Consider the following 24,738-nt stretch of genomic DNA (forward strand, 5'->3'; position numbering starts at 1 on the left):
ATCCATTATTTTACTAGGCCTTTCTTTGCCCCTCCTAGTACATGGCAACAATTCCTGAAACCCAGTGAATCACGGGAGACAAATGTTAGGCTATTAATTTCTGGATAGAGACATAAGTCTTACCTAGCCAAGTGCGTCTTTGTCTGACATCATTAACGTTGTATTTGGTAGCTACAGTAAACATGCAAATACTACAACTCTGTGTGCAATGAAGATTGGCTTGTTTAAAGTCTAGCTTTTTTAATTTAGTGTTGGAGGAAAACGTGGGGTGAGTTTTTATTCCATTATTAATGCGGTAGGTCACTACAGACCGGGAGCTGGAAAAGGTGTCCTGTTCAAGGTTTGATGTTTGCACTTGGCTTCTCTATATTTTTATGAAAACAAGCACCAAGCTGATGTCTCAGCTGATTACCATTTGCTTTTTAAGCCATGCAGAAGTGCCTGCCATTGAATGTCAAACAGGATTGGACTCCTGATGCTGTTAAATTGCTTCCACCTGTACACAGGCAGTTTACTGCTTAAAGCAAGTCTTTGAGCATGGTTCTTCATTTGGAGCTTTTATAGTCCATTTTTCCTTACTGAACAAAGGAGAAATAAGCTTGAAATTAACATCGGGTGGATAACTTCATATTGTAAGTAATGCTTCTCCTTTTAATTCCACTGCCATGCCTGATTTTCTCCCTCTAATAGGAAGGGTAGCCATCGTTTAAAACATGTAGTGCATCAAGGTGATGAACTTCATATGATGATGAGATGGAGGTGGGTGCAGTGTAGAACCTACAAGGTGTACAGTTGATCTGTTTCTTCAAGGGTTAACAGCTTCTTTGTATGATTAGAGGTGAGCTTTTGCCCATTTACACTTTGGGGTGTGTTTGGAACCACCAGAATAACTGTTCTGCAGTGAGTAACTAAAAAGTCTGTGTGCTTTGGGCAATGCTTTGCAACAGCTGCACTAACTGCAGGAGGTCTGTATGAGGCAATGTGTTCTAGCTGATTGTTGGCTAATGAGTTTGCTGCTGAGATGTATTGATTGAAAATTAAAATCTCTTGTGTGTTAATGGAATTGGGTGGCATGCAGTGGGGTCAAAATCCCTTGCTCTGAGGTACAGCTGTCCACCTCACCTGTTTAATGTCTTCATTTAGACTTGACCAAATAACCTGCGGAGGGCTTGAAAATTGAAATCATATATACAGTCACAAGAATTCAGGTTAGCCTGTTTATTTTTCAAAGCCAAGCTAATTAAGATGATTAACCTAATTTTTCATAAGGGTGTGTGTCTTACCCACCAATGTAAAATACCAGACGCGCATGAATCATAGTCTATAATACAAAATAAGGGGCTAGTATTATATTCTATCAAAGGGCAGAATTAATATTAACTTGCCATAGGAAATCTTAAAGGAAACACCTACGACTTACTGGAAAACAAGTAGTCATATTTTTGGTGAGGGGGACTGAGGTTCAACCCTGACTCTTCACTGAATGTAGGTGTTGGCAATGTGTCGGTTGCCTTTTGTAAAGGATTGGAGCTCTCCTGTTATAAACTTTTACGATCTTAAATACATAAATTTGGGTGAAACCTGCCCCATGTATGTTCATACTGCCCTAGGGAGACTGTATTGGTGTGAGCCAGTGAACAACACAAGTGTTTCATGTTTGCTTTTGGTCATATGAGTTGCTTCAGCATTTACTTTCAGATCTAACATGATACAAGTTTCTGTGTGGGAGAGTAAGGGAGATTAAAACAAATTCAGCTCCCTGCATGTGGTCTTTAAGTGGCTTATCATGGAGAGGATACTTGGAGCAGCATCAGTTCTCATAAACACAAACCAATGAGGCTTGCACAGTGATCTTCAAGGCCAAATTCCACCTTCCAGACACAGCTTGAATACTGGACTCTAAACTGAGCTGTTCTGTCCATGGTGAGCCAAAAGGGATTTATTAACAGCTATAGGTCTCAAAGGCCAGGATAAACAAAACTGTTAGAACAAAAACGTGAGTATTTTCTTTGTATCTTTCTAAGTAAAATGAGACTTTTTTCCTATAACTGAAGAATTTGTATTTCTTTGGTGCACATCATCTGTTGGGGACAAGATACCTACACAGGTATTTTTCCTCTATGGAAATCTTCCACAGAAAGTAGGGATTTTTTCCTCTATGGCTTTCATTCTGCTTCCCATTTTGCCGTTTATCCCTTGAAAGTGCTGTTGTTCCAAATACCCTCTGAACAATTCCAGTAACACGTTGATGAATTTGATTCTTGACTTCATACCTTGCCTGTTCACCCAGTTTGAATAGTATGAGGTTACTATTCCATTTTTCTAAGGTGGTAACTTCATGGATGCAGAGAAGTGAGAGGGAGGAAGGAACTGAATGATGTGGAAGAAAACATGAGGATTTTAGTCATGGTTCTGTCCACTATCTCATGAAAGTTGTTCTTCCCTCTTGTCCGGGGTACTGTAAGTTGAACAGTTTTCTGTATTGGTTTCTATAACCATGGTCCAGAGAGCTCCAAAGCTCCAGATGCTTTCCTTCTTTACATGTTTGCAGATAAATACCGTGTTGTATTTATCCCTCAAATAGAAGGGATCAGCATCCTTCACATCAGAAAGCCTTGTTGGGAGTTTCCTGTTGTGTGAAGTCTGGGGTGGAACATCCTCCTGCTGCCTGAATTTTGCATCTAGATGATTCTGGTTTTAGAAGTCTTTAGTTTGTAACAGATGTTCTGATGTTAAAGAAATACTTGAAGTGGGGAATCTTGCACGGTATTAGCGTTAAATGTTTATGTTAAATGTTGCTCATTGATTCAGTTCTGCTGGTTCAGAAGCAAACACTTTCATACTCTTTTTCTTGTCTTTGTCTTAGTTTTTTTGTGAGACCAGTTTTACAACTGTGTTCATTTTGGTTTTGTATTAATGGTGGCTCTGTGGTCAGGCCTATGATGCTTGCCAAAGCAGCTCTTCCAGCTGGTTTCCAAGCAGTCCTTCGGAGGTCATGTGCAGCCTCTGCCAGCAGGGCTCTACCAGCAGGCTGCTGCTGGCCTGGCCTCGGTGGCGCGCTCCTGAGCTGTTGTGGGCTGGCATTTAATGTCCTGCTGCTGCTGGCCGTCAGGGCCAGGGCTGTCCCGAGGGCCTGTCTGGTGTGTGCAGCTGCTTCCAGGAGGAATCGCAGCTGGCTGGAAGCTCACCCATGGCTGTGGCTGCTGTCGTCTTGTCTTGTGCCTAGGAATGGACCGTGAGGTGAAGTGTTGAAGAAGCGATACCTGTGCATTGTAAATCATCTTTACAATGATGATTTGCCACTTAATTAATTTGGGTGTAACATCTACTTTAAGGCTAGGGTTAGCTGTTATATTTTTCTAAAGCAATCTGTATGTCTTATTTGTGTGCCATGAGAAATTAATTCTGATCTGAGTGGTGTAACAAGTGAATAATAACTATCTTTGCAATAGTGACATTACCTAAATTTAAATGGAGCTCAATGCTGATTGCAAGTCTGAAGCCAATATTGTTTTGTAGATTAGAAAGCTGTTTTGTATGTCTCACTTGCATTCAGTTCATGAAGTGATAGACTACTTTTCTGAAATCCTGATATGTTTTAATTAACTTTCTTCATTTTCTTGATTTAGTTGTATCCATAACCTGATCTTTTTTCGTCTGAATTCCAGTTGAAGGAAGCCGAACCAAGCAGAAGTTAATGCTTCAATACATTGAACTTATGAAATGGTCTCACAATGAGTATATGCCTTGTCTATTTAGCTATTTTGAGGTGATTTAAAGGCAATAGCTCTTTATTAAAATGCATTTAAGAATTTCATGAACTTTTCCTCGGTTGGTAAGCTTCTGAAATGGATTCAGAAAGTCTCCTCCAAAGAGAAACAATTTTAAGGTACTTTTGGTGTGATACTCACCGTTCCAATGACTTTATGGATATCGAAGGGCCCCTGTTCCGCTTATCCCTAATTAGCTGTGCCCTTCTGTTCTCCAACTCTTGAAGATCTGATATTGGCTTTGAGAGCTTGGTAATGCCAGATGCAGTGCGCAGTGTAATGCGGTATCTCAGCTCCCATTATGCATACATACAGAGTTGCAAGAAGGTGCATGGCACTTGGAACGTTGTATTTTCAAACTTGCAGCCTGTAAATGCATTCACAAAATGTATTATTAATATTTTTTGGTTCTGCTGAAACTGTAATATCATAATGCATTACAGCAGTGTCTGTGACATAAGTGACAGCTTTCATCACTTATAAAACTACGCTCCAGTACATGCAGTAACATTGCCTTTAGACTTGAACTGCAGTGATTGCATCTGGCAGTTGCATATGGTGAAACTTAGCTACTGCCCTTTTAATTAAATTATAGTTGGGAGCTTGCTTCTGGGAGCTTGCTGATCAACTGAATTTCACAGTAAAATAACAGAAATGTGACTTATTGTAAGTAAGGGAATTTGCAGTACATGCAAGAGCAGGCAAGAAGCTGTTTTTGTATATAAAATAACTCAGTGTGCCATCTCTACTGCCGATAGAAAATGACTACTGCAGAATCAGACCATACCCTTCCTCTTCCTTCCTTTCCTAAACCACCCAGTGGAAATCTGAGGGAGGAAAAAATAACGTTACTGTTTCATTTGGGATCTTCCCTAGATGGTTGTGTTATGAGTGGAGTATTACATTGATCTTTAAAAAAAAAAAAGTCCAGAAGTAGAGCTTGTCAAAATCAGTTCTTGAGTTTAAGACCCAGCTTCCCCTCCCAGGTCAGGCACTGATCCTTGTTCCATAGCAAAATGAGTCCTAAGAGGAGGCTCCAGCTGCTTGCTTCTCAGGATCCAAGGTAAAGCAGCTTGGCACTTATACAGACCTTTCTGTTTGTCTTACTCTGTTCATGTGAGAAATCCATCCATATCACTTCCGAATGCTGGAAAATGCCCAAAATCTTAAAACGTACTGCATCAACACCAGCATGCGTGGGAGTGGCCTCATTCAGTGGTGTACAGGACTGACAGCCCTCCCTGAAGAATAAATAGAATATCTATTAAAAATCTATGCCTGATTAAGCTGTTTCTGTGGGACTTGACAGGTAGACCCTTCTGGGCTGTTGAAAGCAGATCGATGTAGTATTTGTCTCCAGCTTTGGAAGCTTTCCCCACTCTGGTTTTGACTTTCTCAGCAGGGCTGCTTGCAGGCACCCCCCCATTCTGAACCTTTGGGATCCCCCACTTCTGTACTAGTACATCAGCTCTTCTTCTTGAGACTTCTTTTGTATTTTTCTTATTTATAGTTTATTCCTTGTGGGACACATTGGAGCTGTCACAGAAAAACGCTCTGCCAAAGAACTTGAATGTTTTCCTCCTAGACAGGAAAAACAAATATAGAGGTTGTATATAGGTCCTTAAAATTGCAGGCCTTGTAGCAGTAGTTCCTTGAAAAAAAAAAGACCACCCTAATTGTCTAGACTTGGATTTAGATGTTTGCTTTAGGCTATTCAAATTTAAGTATTTTGGACATAGCTTCTCAGCATCTTCTGCTATTTTTTAATTGGAGCTGAGGGATTATGCCTGAGGAAGCTCAATTAAGACAACTTTGGCTCGCATAATTGCCTCAGCAGGTTAGTGAGTCAGTGCCAAGCTCCATGAAAGTTTAAAAACATTTGGGATTTAATGATAGAAATTGTCAATATGAAAGTTTTCAGTATGTTTTCTTTTCAGGTTTCCTAGAAGCTGCTGATATTATGGGGCCTTAAAACCAAGTCCTGGGGGGCTTGCCTAGCTGCGGGTTGGAGAGCAAGATTCCAGTATGGCCCAAACATTTCCTAGTTTTAGCTCCTGTATGCTAGTGGTTTAAATACCACAGTATTTGATATATTGTTATTGTGCTGCTTTCTAATGAAATTGACCTCCAGGTTTCCTGTTCCAGAAGGCAGCGATTCCATAATTGACAGATGGTGATAAAATCCCATAACTTTATTACTAATGTCTGTGCAGATTGAAATATGAGTGTAATTGCACATCTCTGAAACAAACGGAATCAAACGAGCTTAATGATTCTACATCTGTCTGTAGAATCTCCATTTGACAAGGTCATATGCTCACATGAGCTAAGCATAAATGTTTTTTTTGAGGTAAACATGTTTTGCGAGACAGGAATATAAAAATGTGCGCCCTGATATGAGGTTGACTTGCTGGCTAAAGGTAATCCCTGTCATGGCAAGTACTTTGTAAATATTATCATGTACTGCTTGCATTGTACATGATAGCTGTATCTTAATGTCTTCTGGACACCTAGTTATTCCCTGTTTCCTTGGGTATATCGTCCTGCCTGGCTCTAAGCAATAATACCTCATGAATTTCATGTCTCGTGTTCTGAAAATCAATACTATTTTTCCTCTGGTCTTCAAGAAGGCTCCCTCTCAGTTCCATGTACAAGTATGCCCAAGTGGATCGTGTACACAGATTGTAAAGCAGTTGGTAGGATGTAGACTTTGTATTTAGATGCTTGATTACAGTGACATGCCCAACCTCCCGAGCGCCTCTGTGCTGCTGTGTGCCTCCTGCTTATCCTTTAGGGTAGCTGCGGCAGCCACTGCATGGCCCTCCCAAATGTGAGCAGCTCTGGGCATCTCCTCTGGTCTGCTGGTCTCCTCCGGCCTCTTTGGAGGGAGAGTTGTGGCGAGTTCTTAAATGATAATTGTAGTTATGCAGCCCTCTCTCCATGGTACTGTTTGTTATGATTGCTAACAAGAGATCAGCAGGAATACAGAAGGTTTCTCTGATTGTCCTGTTCACTAACTGGCAAAGCAGTAGGCTGAATTTCACTCAACATGTCTCCTTCCCATAATTTGTCCCAGCCATGATACAGTTCTGTTGGCCTTGGGGGGCAGAAGGTGGCACCCAGCTCCAGCCTGGATGCAACTCTGGTGTTTTCTGTCCTCCAACCAGCAAGGCTTGCTCCCTAAGTAAACGCATCCTTGCTTTACAAAACCGTTCTGCCAGACGTGTCTGTTCCTACAGATGCCCTTCTTTACAGGAAAGAATGCAGCCAGTCCTGTCACCATACTTGCTTTTCTTTTACACACTGCTCAGAAGGAATCAGCAGTTTTTCCCATTTCTGCTTCCCACACTTTTGGTGTTTAGCTTACATGTAGCCAAGAGTAATCTTTAAGGCAACTAATCTTAGTTTGGTCTGTGCTGAGGAACTAAGGCAATATATCACAGTTCTATTTTGTAAAGTCTCTAGGCTTCTAAAGCTGTAAAGGAGTTTCTTTATAAAACCCACAGTCTGAAGGTGTAAAAGACAAGCAAATGATAACCTTTTTTTTCCAACCTGTCTGGCATGCACAAGGTACTAGAATTCGACCCTTAATTGAATTTTTGGCACCTTCCTACTGTGAGTTCAATTCTTCTCGCTGTCTCAAAATTCACGGTGCTTCATTTCTGTGAACTCAGTTTGAGTTTGTCGGTATGATGTCTCAAAATATCCTGGCTTCCAGAGGATGCTTGCCCCTTTTGCATTTTTCTGAAAGCATATGTAATGATCTGAATAGTTCACAGCTTGTGGGTGTGAGGGGGCGATGTTGTTCTACTTCCTCTTAGTCATTCCAGCCTTATGCTTGGAGGAAGGCAAGAGCTATAGTTAATCAGCCCTGTATTCTAGCCTATGCATGTTTTTCTTCAAATGGTATAAAATTGGTTTCCCTTCTGCCCATGTACAGGAGTACATCTGTGCTGGCTAAAGGACAAAGAACAGAAGCGCTGCCCTTCCACTGAGCTGGCTGTGATCTGTTGTGGGAATGTGGCAAACTGAATTCCAGGAGCGATGAAACCTTTACACAAGCTTTTGGGGAACGAAACTAGGTTTCAATGCAAACACCTACTGAATGGCATATAGCTGGAAGCTCTTTCTGATTATTTTAGGTAGTGTGAGAATTAATAAACAAGAAAAATCAGAAAGAGGAGTGTCTTTCATTAAGATGGGTCCAAGGAACTCTTAAAACCTCCACAGAGCAGTGTCCAAAACCTAAAGAAGCCCCTGGGTGAAACAGGCACGTCTCTGTACTCAGAGAATACACCAGGAGGTACAAGTCATCAAATAACATCTCTACAACTGTGCAATAATGTTTTATATGGAGCTGCGGGCATCTCTTCAGTTTTCTGAGGCAATACTGCATTGTTTAATGTTTCGTTAGATTTGTTACTGTCTTTTTACTGAGAACTGTTACAACCAAGAACAAAACTAATGTTCTGACAAACCTCTATAGGAACAGATGATTTTATACACAGTTGTTTCAAGAAGAGGCTACTGCAAGAAGAGTTTGGGCTGGTTCTTTGATCACCTGGCAGTAGGAGAGAGTGGTATTCATGTATAAGTTGATTTAAGTTCTGCTTTATTTTAGCATCTGTCACTGGACCCTAGATGAGAAATCTGCATCTTTGGTCTTAATGTTTGTGTGCTTAAGGGATGAAAGCAACTTTAACAACTTTAATCATATAGGTAGCTAATAAATGCAAAATCTATGCAGTAACTTTTTAACCAGATGGCTTTGAATTTTTTAAACTGTGCAATGTAGACTTCATCTCCTCTTCAGCTGATGCAGTATTTAACTGATTTCATTGTTACGGACAGACTACGACAGACTGCACTGCTGATAAACAGCCTGAAAAGGCTGCCTGAGAAGTCTGATACTCAAGAACTGTTTAACATCCCAGCCATACGTTGCACAATGTTCAGCTTCGTTTCCTTTGCTTAAAGTATGCTTGTGAGCAGGGTACAGGCAATCTTAAAATGCTCTGTAATTCCATACTGCTGTGGGAACAAGAGTGCCCTCCTCTTACTGAAGAAAGATGCTAAGAACATGCTGCACTGTAAGTGCCCAGCTGTTTGTTGGATCAAGACCTGCATAAAGAGGCATGCGAAAGCATAAAACCAAGTGTAATATAGCCTAAAGTAAGGTGGAAGCAGAGAAGCAGTAACTTATGACTAGAATAATAATTAAGAGAGGTTCCCAGTTGTCAGTAAAACAGTGTACATGTGTACCAGCAGGACAGCGTTGAGCTGAAGATTTACCCCAAATGTCTTGGATTAGACTGAGGACAAAACTTACAGATAATCATTTTTTGCTTTGGCTGGCACAAGGGTTGTTCTACAGCCTTTCCCCACTGACATCGCCCACAGATCTTTAGTTTGCTTTAAAACACCTTCCCTTATTTTGTACGTGTGCACTGAGAAAGCCCTTTGCCTTGCAAATAGCCTGAGAGCGCTGCCACCAAAGGACCTGAGCGTATCCTGTGCCTGCCTGCTGCAGTCATCTAAGCCTGCCTAGCAATAGCATATGTGGCAGGGATCAGTGGTGGAGTGCTGAGTAGCTGCCTCTGCAACTGAAAGGCTGGGGAAACCTTTTTTAAAACTGAAAATTATCTTAGGTCTCTTGTAACCTTGTCAGGTGTCTGAGTTTGGACAGTTCAATGCTATGGTCTTCATATAGGGTGGGAGGGGGAACCCGTAGCTGTCTGTGTAATTACAACCACACTGAGCAACACAACACAAGTTTGCTTAAATTATGATGTGAGATTCCCCAATTTTACAGACCAATTTGAAAGCCACAGTGATGCTCTGTGTTCATCCTCAGCATAAAAGATAAGCTGCTGCCTCACTGTTTTTGGAGTGTTTTTGGCACACAAGTTCATGTGCATGTTACCTGGTAGGGCTTTTAGGATGAGCCAAATAACGCGCCCCCCCCCCCCCCCCCCCCCCAAAAATCAAGTTGTCTGCTGTAACAAATCTTAATATCCTTGTCAGTAACTAATAGATAGTTAAAAACCACTGCTATTAAAGTGTTATTAAAAAACTATTAGGGAAGTTTATTCATACTGTTTTGGACCACAGTTTTTCAAAGTGTTTGAGGTAAATGGTGGTTGTGCCTCAGACTGAAGCCCTTTCCCTTGGGAGGCAGTGAAATGTGAGTTTTATACGTGTGCTGAAATAAAGTCGTCAAGAAATAAGCACAATATGGTGCTGCAGCTGTGGGCCTGTGACTTGTTCGGTGCCATTCTTGAGGAGATTAGGAGCCTTTGGTGGAGGTTCTTGATGTCTTGCGAAGAATCAGAAAGATTCATCCGGTAGCCCAGAGATGAAGTGAAGCCAGCACAGGGGCAGGCTCATTAGGAATTGAGAAATGGAGCGTGTTTCATAGAAATACGTACGCAGTCATCAGAAGGGAGGCGGGGAGAGGGAGGAACAGGCCTCTGGCTCGTGTCTCGCTGGGCTCCTGCCCTTTTCCCCTGCAGCACGTCTGCTGCACTAGTTCATCTGTTTCATTTTCTCACTGAAAAAAAAATAAACAAAAGGCTGAGCCATGGTGAGGGACAGGAAGAATCTTAAACAGTGGCCGCATGGGTTGCTGCCAAGGTGCGTACGTGTACCCTGTTGCTTCTTGTATTTTCTCAGCTATAAAATGTGAAGAATAACGCTTAAATTATGTATCGTTCAGTGTTATGCAAGTTAATTATCTAATGCTACACAGTCCTCTGAAGACGAGATGAGCTATATAAATGTTGTAGAAAGCTTACCAAGGGTCTCCGTGTGAGGTGCACAGAAACTCTGGTAACTGCGGAGCCGGGAGAGCTGGGAAGCGCGAGGCAGAGGCCTTTGGGCTGGCCGCGTGTGGACTTCACTCAGCAGAACAGCAACATTCACCTGAATTTGTCCCATATTTACAGGGTAACGTGTAAATGCTTCTTCTGGACCAGAGCTGTCTGCTCCATTGTGGTAGAGATGCCCTAAGTGTCCAAGCTTTGTAACTGAAACGCAGGTGGTGTCGGCTGCTGTGGCTGCCCCGGGCAGCGGTGGGTTCAGTGCCACGGCAGTGGGAAGCTGAAAGGAAAATGGAAGGCCGGAGGTAGATGTGCAGTGCCCCGTGAGGTGGAGTTCTGGCGGTGTCACTGGCTGTGTGACGAGCCAAACCGGGCTGGGGTGAGTGCTGTTGTTTCCTGAAGCTTTTTCAGAAGGCCTGGGTGGAGGTAGATCAGTCAAAGGCTTTAGTAGCAACCTTTTCTCCAGCTCACTTTCCTGTTACACACAGTAACTTCAGCTCTCCTCTGCAGGTCTCTGAGCAGGGCTTCTCTCTTAGCTGGCTTGACTAGCCAACTCTCCTTTATTTACTAACAGGCTTTTTGGCTGCTTGCCATGGGTTTTGCAACCAAGCAGCGTCAGGGTACGCTCCCTTTGTCACCAGTGTCAGCGAGCTCTCCTGCAGTGCCTGAAGCAGTTCTACCAGTTCCAGGCTTAGAGCGGCTTAGATGAATAAGTTGCATCTTACTGGAAGGTCAAATGAAAGAAATGTGTTTGTAAGTCTCATTGCTGGACAAAGTGCAGAAATATACACCGATGCCAAATCAGGATTGCTTAACAATATCCTGCTTTAAAGGGAAAAGTAGGAGAGGCGTTGCTGTGCTTTGATGTCTTTTTCTGTAGAAGTTGCATGAGGCCACGTAATGAAATAGGCTATTTGAAGAATAAATGATTACTTCCGTTCAAAGGGTATATCTATCAGCATCTCCTCCAAATAACTGACGTCTACATTTGACTTCATAACTAGATTTTTTCCACACAGCTTTAAAACTGAAAATACTGTTGTATTTTCTGACTGTTATGTACTGTTATTTATAAGATTAACTTATTTCCTCTATATTTTATCTTGCAGATCTTAACATCTTACAACATGTATTTCCTTGGACTGTTGTCTTTGCTTGTTTTGCAAAGTAAAGCCTTCAAGACAAATTTTCCTGATGAAACTATTGCTGAGCTTTCTGTGAATGTTTACAATCAGCTGCGAGCTGCAAGAGAAGATGAGAATATTCTTTTCTCTCCTCTGAGCATTGCAATAGCCATGGGAATGGTAGAGCTTGGAGCCCATGGAACCACTTTGAAAGAAATTCGTCATTCATTGGGTTTTGACAGCTTAAAAAATGGTAAGACCTTTCAATCATGTTTTACAAGGGGCTTTTTGTCTTAAAGAAACAGATAGCAATACTTGAAAATGCTTGAACAACCATGAAAATGACCCAATGATGTTCACAGATTCTTAATAAGTAGACTTATTGACATCTTGTTTGGCCTGAGTCTGCTGAGGCATGCTTGAGTGGATTCCAAGTCAAGAGATGCCTATTTACAATCTTGACTTGGGCACCTGAATTTTAGGTGACTGCAGTTAGCTATTATCTTTGTTCCTTTCTGCAAAATAAGGATGCTTTTGCCTCTACAGGCGTGAAAAGACTTTTGGAAGTATCTTTTTTAGGGCTTACAATGAAACCTGAAGAGGAAGGCAGTCGTTTTCGGCAATATAGTTTAGAAGAAAGTATGAAAATGTTGGTAGTTTGAAAGAAGGCATTACGTCTTACTTTGACAAAACTGGCTTGGTTCTTATAGGTAGAACACGTAGATTTTACCATATATTCTAGGTCTTTAATGTTCTGTTTGCACTGCATAATACATCATATAGGCTTGCAGGCTAATTTAGGAAATAGAAGCATTTTGGTTGTTTCAGCATGATACTCCACATGTTCCCCGCAGCCTTCCTGATACACAAGATGCACTTTTTGCAGAGAACAATACTACCGTGCCATCCTGTTTGTAGTATGGGATAAGCAGTCATACATCTGGATGTAGTGCTGTGAAGTGCAAGCATATTCAATGCAAACCACTCTGTTATGACTGCAAATGGAGAAGATGAGCAAAGGAGGAAAAAATTGTTCTGAAGAAGTGGTTTCTATGAATTTTGATGTTGGAATGACTGGTTTAAAACCTGAATGAAATGTCTCATTCCTCAAACTTGTTGGAATTTTAAGTTCTCAGCAAACAGATATTGGGGAAGGAATTCTGAATACAGTTCAGAAAGGAATTATTTGGCAAATTTTCTTGCACCATACCTCTCTGCAGATTATGTCTTTCTGTGGAAGTTATGGTGAATATTTAGTTCTGCAGTTTCTCTAAATGTTGATTAAACTGTCCCCTAGCTGTAACTGAGGGAGTTATGCAACAGATTTGAGCTAGACCATTCACCATTCTTGCATCAGTGCTATTCAGGGAAAGTACTCCAACAATTTGAGATTGGAACATATAATTGAATTCAAATTTTAAGCTAGAATTTTCAGCTTCAAGTAGGCAACGCAACACTAAAAGCCTTATGTTTTGAAGCAGACCACGTTTTTGAGTCCTGTTGGCTTTTGGCCGCAGGAGCAGTTAAATGGCTTATGTTTTTTTTTAATCCATGTAGTACTCTGGGAAATTCTAAACCTGATCTTTGTTGAAGGAACCTTGTGGGGGTCCCTTAGCATCAGAACTTAATTTTCCCTACCAAGCTCCTGAACAGTTTTTAGGAAATAATGAAAATTCTGTTGGCTTTGTGGTGGTAAAGCACAGCAGTATGACTCATAAGAATAATTTTAAGTTACTCCTGGTGTTGAAAGGATTGCTTTCGGTAGCTTTGTCTGTAATGGAGTTCAAATAGATTGTTAATATTGCTAATTATAGGAAGTAGAAAGAATAAGCTCTAAACGTGTTCTGCCTTGCAGATTGTTTTTTCAGAACTGAAGGTGTGTTCAGGTTTCAGTCAATGAGGCTACATGTGCTGATCGCTACTGGATTTAGAAACAATTCTTTAAAAAAAGAATCTTTTCATAAAATGACTTTGAATTTCCAGCAGAAAAACATGGAATAACTTTTTCTAAAATATTCTCACTGAACTTGTTTTTCTTTCCTCAGGTGATGAGTTTACCTTTTTGAAGGACCTTTCTGATATGGCAACTAGTGAAGAAAGTCATTATGTTCTGAATATTGCTAACTCTCTTTATGTGCAGAATGGATTTCACGTCAGTGACAAATTTTTGCAGTTGGTGAAAAAATACTTTAAAGCTGAAGTAGAGAATATAGATTTCAGCCAGAGTGCAGCTGTAGCTACCCACATCAATAAGTGGGTGGAGAATCACACAAATAGTAAGTCCACGTGATTTTTATATACTTCCTGCAGTGAGCATTTGTTGTGTTTCCAGAGTTACACAACATTGTTGAATTGTTACTTTAGTCTTAAACAAAACAGATAAAAGTCAAGATATCTCCTCCCATTAAAAAAAAATACTAGTATCAGCTCTTTGTGCGTTTATATTTTTCCTTGTGCAGGGATCATCTGTAATATTTACTGAAGGAGAATGTTTTAATGGTAGTCATTTTAATACTGATTTTGGTATTAAGGTATAAAAAGTAGATAGGTACTATTGCTAAATGCAGAAAACACCTCTACAGAGGGGTTATTGACCTATGCTTTGGATGTGTGGGAGGATCACAAATGCTGAGAAACTCATAGGTACAAGGTACAGAGAAATTGAATACTAATGACTGCTAAAGATAATTTTAATAAGCACAAAATCAGACCCTGTAATTTAATCTTTCCCATGTGAGGGAACTAGATAGCATGTTGAAAGGGTATTTGATTGTAGGAATATTGTCATCAGAGTTTTACAACAAAAACGTGTAGCAGGGGAAAGAAGTAAGTATAAAATGACTGATGTAAATGTACCTGTTAGATCTGCTTGGTGTGATGGTTGTTCACATGTGGCATCCCAGTGATGTGACACTTTCTGAATGCATGTGCAGCCAAGGTATGGGGGTGAATATAGTGCCTTCTTCTAGGGATCAAAGCATAATCTCTTTGCAGTTCATCTGGTGCCCTCTGAGGGATGGATGATATTTTGAGCGATTCAACAGAAATTCAGTTCTAACATCAGTTGTACCATTGTGAAACTGAAGGTATTGGAGCCTCCTTTAAGGAACATAACACCATCATATTGTACAAGCATTTAAGAATCCATAATGCTGTATGGAAATTTACAGTACCAAAGTGGGAAAACACCTCGTATAATGCTTCTAGACCATTTTTAAAATGATCTAGTTTTTCCAAGGGAAAATGGAGCCTATTATATTTATAATAAATTCTGCCCTTTATCTTAAGCTGCAGAAATAGAGGGAATATAAGTAATGCAGCAGCTTGCCCAGTGTTTTCAGAGAAGCATGGTGTCTGAGGGAAAAGTAAGACTCTTATAAGAGCACCCAGGTCTCATGCTTAATAGCTGCCACATCTGCTGACCAAGCTCATAACCATCATCCTGCAAGGAACTGTCGAGCTAACAAAGGCAGCTATAGGTTTTGCAGCATTAGGTTGCGATAGTAACAGTCCCTCAGCCTAATCTCTGAGCACTACATTTTATTCTCTCCTGTCTGCCAGCTCTGACAGAAGGCTCATTTTCTCATTAGGTAAGGAGTATAAGACAGTCAGGTTTCCAGCTCCAGCATGTTTAGCATGATGGGAGGCTCAGAGCAGAAAACATAAACGAAGGTTTCTCTGGCCTGAAAAATTAACATATGTTTGTGTACTAACAAGATGGGGCTGAAAAACACAAGAGGAAATGATGTACCAAATAAAACAGGCAAAATGTGAAGTATATTCCTTATTTTTTTCTTTTTTCCAACCATAAAGTATGAAAGTATGGGTCATATCTCATTTTTAAGAATGTTCTAGGTAAAATGCAGTATGAACAGTGAACCAAAACAAATAACTGCCCTGTGGTACACAAATTTCACTCCAGTTGATAGGTGTCATATGCTCCAGAAAGCAGAATTAATTTGTTTTAAACCATGGATTAAGAAGTAATAATCAGTCTGAGGAATGTGTTTATTTTAACACCTTACACTGCAATGTCAGTTAAAAATAGGAACGAGTAAGAAAGCCATCTGAAGTAGGCTGTAGTTCTTCAAGAACAATGACAAAGGTGGTTGGTCAGTGCACCAAATTTAACAAACTCGAAATTGTTTTGCTGAAAAGCAAGCTATTTAAGGTGAGTTAAGGCAGGTGAGACTATTCTCGTGTAAATTGCTTATTTAGGAGTAGGAGCAAAGCAGCTGCTGTTCTCAGCTGACACACTCCCTTGCACAGAGCAGATGCTGGATGTCTTGTGCTTTTTCAAGAGCTAGGGTCAGTGGGACAAATGCTGAGCACTTTTTTGTATGATTAGTCCTTACTAATCAGTGGGACGTTACTTGATTAGAAACTGAGCACTTCAGAATTGGCCCGGGTGAAGTTCCAATAGGTATGCTTATGCACTTGAAGCACCCATTTTAAGTGCTTCTTTGGATTGGAACCCAAGTTTGTAGATGAGCAGACCTTAAGAGCATAATGCTGAACTGTATTATAGCACCTGTGTAAATATTTTTGATCCCTTTTCTGCTTGATTTCATTGTGGGGTTATATTTAAGTAGTGATAAAGAAACAGTTGAATAACATGTACCAAATGAAAGATTTATGCACCTACACTGTGATTTTAGGTTTACAAAACACTGACAATTTAATTTGAGATTTAATGGAACATCTGAATTGGAAATTACATGTTAGCAAAGCTCTTTATTTTCTTGCTTTTTTTCAAGCTGTCTTAAGTTTTGATTTAATGCTCAATTTGACATGCAGAGTGACAGTTGTTTTTCTTCTTAGATATGATCAAAGATTTTGTGTCATCAAGAGATTTTGGTGCTCTAACTCATTTGGCTCTCATCAATGCAATCTACTTTAAAGGCAATTGGAAATCACAATTCAGACCTGAAAATACAAGAACTTTTTCTTTTACTAAAGATGATGAAAGCGAAGTGCAGATTCCAATGATGTACCAGCAGGGAGAATTTTACTATGGTGAGTTGGAGATTTAGCAATTTAAATCCAATAAGTCTTCCCCTAATAGCTTTGTTGCAGTAATACCTATTTGTATTGTTGACTGTTCATCCACCTAGAATTTTAAATGTGGTGTTTGCCCAGTGAAGGGATGCTTATTTGATGCTTTCTTAATGTGTGTGCTTTTGTATTATACTGGATAGCAACATATATAATGACATCTTTTATTACTTTTTAGATATGTTTGGTGCCACGTGGGGAATTTCAGAATGTTTATCCATTATCTCTAAACTCTTTACAACTATGGAGCTATTCCTGCTTCTTGCTAAAATATTCTTGTGCTGTGTTAAATACTAAAATGAATAGACTGGACATTAGGAAAAAATTCTTGACTGTGATGGTGGTCAAACACTGGAACAGGCTTCCTAGAGCAGAGGTTGCTGCCCAAAACCTGTCAGTGTGTTCATGAGTCATTTGTATAATGTCCTCATTAAAATGCTTCAACTTCAGGTTAGCCCTAAAGTGATGGTCAGGTAGTTAGACTTGAAGATCTTTGTAGGTATCTTCCAGCTGAACTATTCTAAATAAATATAAAGTCTAATAAACATAAAGTTTAAGAATAATGCTTGTTCATTAATGCTCTAACATCCTTAGGTGAAATATGAGTTCTCTGAATAGCAGAGCTAATGATTGTTTTTAGCTTAAGCTTGAGCTCCAGATGGGTTCTACAGTGTCTAGCATGGGCAGTATTTCACTCATTAATAAATTCTCTTCTGAATAAAAAAAAAAAAAAACCTCTACCTGTTTCCATGGAACTCTTGGCAGCTTTAACAACCGTTAGAGTTCTCTGTTCAAACGATGGAAGATAAATAAGTTCAGAGGTATGATTACCTACAAACTGTGATTGCCTAAGCTTACCTTCTTTATGAAAGCGGAAATCAGGCTCAAATCCTGTGATGGAGAAACCATTATAAATTTTATATAGAATTTGTGGGTCATCTTTAGCTCCAGTACTTGGTAAACATTGCCTAGTATTAACCTTTTATTTTTCCATTCTCTTTGGTGAAGACAGAAGGAAATACTACTGATAGCATTTTTTGGTGTATTCTCTTGTAGGAGAGTTCAGTGATGGCTCCAATGAAGCAGGTGGTATCTATCAAGTTCTGGAAATACCATACGAAGGAGATGAAATTAGTATGATGATCGTTCTTTCCAGACAAGAAGTTCCGCTGGTCACACTGGAACCCCTCGTCAAAGCCTCGTTGATTAACGAATGGGCTAACTCAGTGAAAAAGCAAAAAGTGGAAGTATATTTACCAAGGTGAGAATATGCTCCCATGTCAATAAAGGGGAAAGACTGCATTCATTTCGGTTGGAGCAGCAGAGGAGGTAAAACCTGAACGTCTTGATCAAGTCTGTAGTTATGTAGCACCCGAATGAAGGTTGCTGTGACAAGAAAGCCTTGAGGGCATTCAGGGTAGAGTGGTGGTAGTTTGAGCAACAAGTGAACGCTGCATTTGTGTCCCTTCCAGGTGTAAGCTCCTGAAAGGATTACTTCATGAGAAATATATTCGCTCTGAATGATGGCTCCCTTTTTATTGCAGAGCTCATTATGTTAACCATTCCATTTAGACGGGAGCCATAGAAATATTGCTAGCCTCTATTAACAAAAGCTAAAATGTTTCATTTGGGTACTAATTAGATTACTGTTTGCTGCTAATTTTAAAAGTTCTACTGGTGTGTCTATGTAGACACGAACGGCTGAATGTTGAGAGGTAATTCCAGTCAGTCTTTTTTTGTCTCTTTTTTATTTATAAGGGTTGATTTCTTTTTCTTCAGAGCAGTAAAATTTGTTTATTTGTAAACATAAGTTATGTGTTCAGTGGTGTATTTACTCACATATACCACTTAGTTCTCTTTCCTAGAATTGCTTCATCTGCCTCTAATTGTTTTTCCATGCTTACCTTATACTTGTTTACTACTAACTGTGTAGTTGGTTCATAATACTCTTCAAGTGATTCATAATGATTTAATTGAAGTGTTGATAGAACAGTGTGGCACAAGCTTGGTGTGGATCACCCCTATGTACTCAGCTTTCTGTGGTGCTGTGCAAAACAGTACACGGCAGAAGAAAAATACAGTGAATTCTTTTAATCACTCAAATAGTTATTGTTTTCCTGTGATTTGGAGATTTGGGTTGGTCATATTTGACGAGTAAAGAGCAGGGCAAGAATCCGTGCTTTTTATCAACTTCCTTTCCATAGTAAAAACCATTCTCAAGGAGCTATCTGCAGCTGAGCACCATAAACCAAGGGCAGCCAGGATAAATTAGGTTGAGATGGACTGGTGCTGTTGGCATGCCCTGAATCCAGCTCAAGATAGAATTCTGCTTCCCTTTAAAGCCATTATGATTGGAATCACAGTGAGGGAACAGCAGCATTTTGGGGCTCTGTATCTTTGTCCTGCAGTAAGTGCTCCTTTTTTAGTAATGTTTCATTTGAAGAAGGCACAGCAGCAGAGTTGCACCGCAGATTTTGTACAGGCTGAGCCTAATGCACAGTCTTGGCATTTTGTGGTTGTTTTTCACCTGGAGTTTCATTTCCCAGGAGCTGTGAGCAGAGACTCCAGGATTCTCTGCAGCCAGGATCTCAGACATGAGTTGGAGGTTGAGGTTTTGTGTGGTCATATAACTTCCTTATTTATTCTGTGCCCAACAATTCTTTCCTCAGGCTAGTTTTCATGCCTGCCACTCATTTAAGAACCTCAAAGAACTTGGTAAATGTTTTCAAACTGAGGCTATACAGAGGTAAAACAGGTACAACCAGGTGCTGATTACCTTCAGTATTTTCTGATTATGAGATAGCTCTCGTGAGCTTGAAACGCCATGCGGTAATACTGCAATTTCCTTATAAAAATTAAAGATTGATTGCGTGTTCCCAAGGTGTTGGATTTCCATTAGGGGTTTGGAGGGTATCTGCAGGATTTTTATCAATGCTCTAAATAAAAACTTCATAAATATTTTATGCTCTGACTCAGGAAGGCGTGTTATGAAATGTGGCCTGCAGGCTCTGTCCACTGAGAAACTGAAAGCAGCAGTGGAATAAAATTAAATTTTTATATCCTGGAAGATGCTATCCAATTATAAAGTGAACATTTTTTAAACTTATACACTTGTAATAGGGCCTGAACAACTAGCCAAAGCAGAAGTTAATCACAACTTCCCAGTTTCTGTCTGCATTATCTGTGTGCAAATGAAATTGCATATTACGCCTCTTAATAGCAAACGAGAGATTTGTACAGAATTGTTAAATTATACTTTCTCATTTTCATTTTCAAATCATTGTTTCCAGCTTAACCCAGACTAAAGTGATCAACAATTTAATCCGTTTTTTGCATAGAAGTGAAACAGACCATGAATCTAATTTACAAAACTAACAATTTATCTGAAGAACACAGGAGGAACTGCTACCTGGTGACAGTACCCCAGTCTGCAGATCGCCTCTTAAAGACTGTCCCAGCACGCTTGGCTTTCTACAATGACCTTCCTGCTTTTGTGTTCATTGAAAGCATCTTAAAAATGCCTGAGATGGTGTTGAAATAAGTTTCTTTGTGTGATTTTTTTTCTCTTTCTATCAAAAAACCCAGGCATTATCCCCTTTTAACATGCTGTCTTGAGTCCCCTTCTTATGAGGCCATTCTTATTGTTCTTGGGATGCAATCACAGGAGGTGTAGAACTGCACTGCTGAAATAAATACACACTTAGCCAACGTCTGCAGCCCATGTTTAGCCCTGGACAGCAGGACTTTGCCTGAGAAAGAGCCATAACCTGCCTTGCTCTGCTTGGTTAGAACAGCAGCGTGGCAGGATTATTGTTGTTTGATTTCAGTCTATTAAATTATGCAAGCTTGTTCTAGCACCTCAGGACAGCCTTGCTGAAATTCCAGCTGAAAAGTTGGAATTGATGTCAGCTAGCAGCTTGGTATTAAAAGCCGCTTACTAGGCTGAAATAGTGATTCAGATCCTGAGGGCCACTTTTCCAAGCAAGAAATTGTTGATTTCTTGAAATGGAGCTATTCCTCTGCTTCTTGTTCTGCAGACTGCAATGTATTAGAACAAAACTGAGAACCTGGAATTTCTTGCTTTTTCTCACTCAGAATTTATAGTAATTTTTGAAATTCTAGCCTCTGGGATGAATCGCGTTAGGCTGTAGTTCACTTCTGCTGTGTAACTAGAAAGTGTGCTTAGTCCCACATGATCCTGAACACCTAAGGACTTCAGTAAAAATTCAGCATTTCAGAAGGGTTGCACAGCCTCGTACAAGATGAAGCTGTCCTTTTTCTGTCTTGAAAGTCTATAAACTAGAAGAAAGCCTGAAACGGTTAGTGCTTTATGTAAAACCTAGAGCTTCAGGTACACAACAAAGGAGACTGTCAATGACATAAATATGTAATTTGAATCTAATGCTGATGTAATTTGAATCTAATGCTGATGATGTTGATGTTTTAAATTTGAAAAACATGAAAATATTATCTTTCTTTGCTCAACTCTCCAGAGAGCTCCTTTAGTTTCTCAATCTAATACTACTTCCAAAGCATCCTTCTGTCCTTCATTTCGTGTGGGAGCGACCCAAAGACAGTGGAAATGAAGGAAAACATTTTTGATCAGCTTTTTGGACTGCGTTTTACGTATAGGAAAGACTTCACAAAGGAACATTGGGGTGGGGAGCTGAATTCCCATCTTCACTTCTCGTTGTCTCGCTAATAGCTAATGGGCAGTCACTATCCCTTGCTGCTATTTCTGCTGAGTGCTTCCTAAGGCTGCCTGTGGGAGCTTGTAGCCATGTACGTGTGTGTTGGTGAACCTTCCGGAACTGCTTAGCTATGAAAGCTCTCCTTTTGACTCAATAGACCAGTCTTTCTATTTCGTTTCTAGCCCTATGGTGAAAACGTTTCTCGTTTTCCCTTCGGTGTCTGTGCTTTCTTACTTCCGTTCAGTCTTTAATGTTCCCAGTTGCAACTTGACTTCTGATACTAAAGTACTGAAATCCACTTTTCATGCTATTTTCAGCATCAGAAACACCTAAAAGATTGTAGGGAAAAGGCCATCTGTTTAGTTACAGGGAACAGATACTGCAGATAACCGTGGGCCGGGGCTAGTACCGTGTAGTTCAGCATTACCAAAGTCTGGCCATACAGCAAATACCTGGCTTTGGAAACGAGACCGGCTGTCTCTTCTGTGGGTTAGGTTGTAGATATTCTAAACAAAAACTGACATCACTGGCTATAAGAAATACATGGAAATCTAAATATTATTAGAGCTTATCTGTAACGTGCTTTAGTATGTGTGAGGAAATAGGGGAGATACTATTTTTGAGTGGTGGCTCATTTAGATTGCTTTTCTGACCACGTGAGACTTCCTAATTGTCACAATCCTGGGCAATCATTTGTTAAGAAAAGCCTTCTATTTTTATTTACCTTTAAAAATGCTGCTGTGCTGATGCATTCCATGCCAGAACACCTGAGAAGCTTCCTCTAGGACGTAAGTCTTTTGGTCTCTGATTCTTCTGAGAACTGCCAAAACAATAAAACCACAAGTATCAGTTCTCCTGTTTTATTCCAGGCACAGACTGGAATTCATCTGGACAGGTTACATGACCACATGCGATGCCATCAGTGATTTGTTAGTCCTGAGCTCCATCCAGATCTTATTTTAACTTGCATAAAGTTCTTCTCTGGGTAATGATTAACATTTATTCTATCGCGGATCATTATGAATGCACTTGGTGTAAGGGAGGAAGATCCACTTGACTCTTACCGAGTCATCTTTTGATGTCCAGGTTATTCTTTTTCAAGCTGCCGAGGCTTGTACATGCAGAGGTATCACTCATCCCAGCTTTTCATCTGCTGTTCGCTGCTCAGATTTCTGGGTTATACTTTCTCCTGGAAAGAACATGTTCCTACATGTAATTGAGGAAGCTTAGTCCTGGAAAAAAAAATATTATAAGAAATTGCACAGAAGGATATTTTATTTTCTTTGGATCTAGCACAGACAAGACCCTTCACTAAAGACTGCAGTGTAATTGCAAAGTTGTTTGTGACTAAAAGGTTTGCTGGAGAAACTAACAATACTGTATGTACTATATATTTTGCTGTACACTTGCTATAACCAGTCATTGTCAACATAATTTAAATCTGTAATGCTGTTAGTCTACAAAGAACTCACAACTCTGCTCAATTTGTCTCTTGTGTCTGTAGACTTCTGGCACCTTCTGGGCAGGGCTGCCATTGTATTTTGGCATCTTTCATTGTTTCCGTAGCTGCCCAGTCTGTTTCTGCCATATACAAAACTTGAGTTTGTTCATTTTATGAATACCAGGCATAAGTTTTCAGAATGTTTGAAAAGTCTTTGCAAATGGAACAAGCTCTTGGTCAAAATCGTGCCCTCAGGATAAATCTCAATTTGTGCTGCCTGCCAGAATAGTAACGTAACCTAGAGCACGGGTTTGCAAGCTAACCCCGAAGTCCCCAAAGTCTTGGCAGGTGATCGTCACAAGTGCATTTGCACTAGCAATTATTTTTGTTTTGTATTCATATTCAAAAGCCAATTAGAACTTTGCTACAGCAGTAGTTAGAAGCAAAGTCAGCAAAGCTTTTGTGTTCATAGTGTTCTATTAGTGTTCATAGTTGTTGGTCTTTGCTTAATCTGTCTAAATAAAAACGGAGCATCCTTTCATATTCTTTCTTTGCCAACAGCTGCCTATGAAGTTTTTACAGTCCCTTGTCTTATTTATTCCATTCTAGTATGTCTACAATTAAATTCAGCTCTTACAGTAAACCTGTTGTGTAAGACACGAGCATTTTGCATTTAGCTGCTGCATAATTTTGTTCTGAGGTTTTATGGTCAGGGACTGTATGTACCATCAGCATGTTTTTAACTGCTTCTGCATTAGAAAATATTTCAGCTGTGAATGTAAACTAACTTATTTGTAAGCATTTTTATACAAAGTGTCACTGCTATGCAACTAGTGCTGAATCTCCTGCTTTACATTATTTACCATAGTACTTTAATTGTCATTAGCTAGAAATTTTAATCTTTAATTTAGGTACTGCTTCCATTCTGATTTTTGCAATTTTCTGTTACGTTCTCCAGGTTCACAGTTGAACAGGAAATTGATCTGAAAGATGTCTTGAGAGGTCTTGGAATTACAGAACTGTTCAGCCGTAGTGCTGACCTCACTGCGATGTCGGGTAAGAGGTTCTTGTTTTGTCTTCCAAGATATATGAGGAAGTACTAAAATCATCCGCCTGAAGATAACCGATAAACTCTACAGAATGTTGTTTTGATTCTTAAATAAAAACAACAAAAAAACTGTTAGCAAGTTCTTGATCCCTTGGGATTTGGGGATGATGTATGAGTACTTCCACTGTAGGAGCAGCTGGGGCAGGGGAGCAATCCATCAGGGTGGGAAGGGGTATTTTGACCTGGGAAAGTTCATTCGGGGTGTTTTACAATTGGGTCTTACCGGAAATTTAGAGAGTTCAATACTATGCAAGAAGCAGATCCACGTTAAAGCAATATTTGTCTTCAGTGCCTTGATGGCAGATGGGGTTCATGCACCCCAGGGGTTGTCATCTTTCATCTCCAGAGGCTATTTGTTCATGGCAGTAAGAGCTTTTAGTTCTTGTACAATTAGTCATCTCCCCAGATACCTTCTGTATAGGAGCAGCACAGGAAAGAAAGTTCTGAGATAAACAAATGTATGCTGCTTGTCTATTTCAGTATGTTGTCAAGACTATTTTCAGAAGTTGAAATATCCAATGCATGTAAAAAAAAAAAAAAAAACAAAAAACAGGTGGACAGGAGATATTTATGCATTTAATACCTTCTAAAAGGAATGGAAGTGTTTAAAAAAAAAAAGGTAATTGAGTGATCTTCATCTAAAGTTTCTTCCTTTGTTTGTAAGAAAAGTAGCCACACAAGCAGTGCATTTAGCGTGGTCTGTCCAGACCTGAAGCGTGGCAGACCAGCTC

At 39.9% G+C, this 24,738-nt stretch overlaps 1 protein-coding gene across 2 annotated transcripts in view; it reads left to right on the forward strand.

Moving 5' to 3' along the window:
* Positions 1-24,738, forward strand: part of SERPINI1 (serpin family I member 1) — a 46,235-nt gene that overhangs the window by 11,925 nt on the left and 9,572 nt on the right. The window contains exons 2-7 of one of the 2 annotated variants that reach the window (XM_080605362.1): positions 10,715-10,967; positions 11,698-11,965; positions 13,758-13,988; positions 16,534-16,728; positions 17,824-18,028; positions 23,858-23,955. In XM_080605362.1, the coding sequence (XP_080461488.1) occupies positions 11,716-11,965; positions 13,758-13,988; positions 16,534-16,728; positions 17,824-18,028; positions 23,858-23,955 (979 nt within the window). In that variant the 5' untranslated portion in view covers positions 10,715-10,967; positions 11,698-11,715. The remainder of the gene's footprint in view (positions 1-10,714; positions 10,968-11,697; positions 11,966-13,757; positions 13,989-16,533; positions 16,729-17,823; positions 18,029-23,857; positions 23,956-24,738) is intronic. The other variant, XM_080605361.1, reaches the window with a different exon arrangement.

The sequence above is a fragment of the Anser brachyrhynchus genome, assembly GCF_964034855.1.
Source record: "Anser brachyrhynchus genome assembly, chromosome: 9".
Taxonomy (NCBI): Eukaryota; Metazoa; Chordata; class Aves; order Anseriformes; family Anatidae; genus Anser; species Anser brachyrhynchus.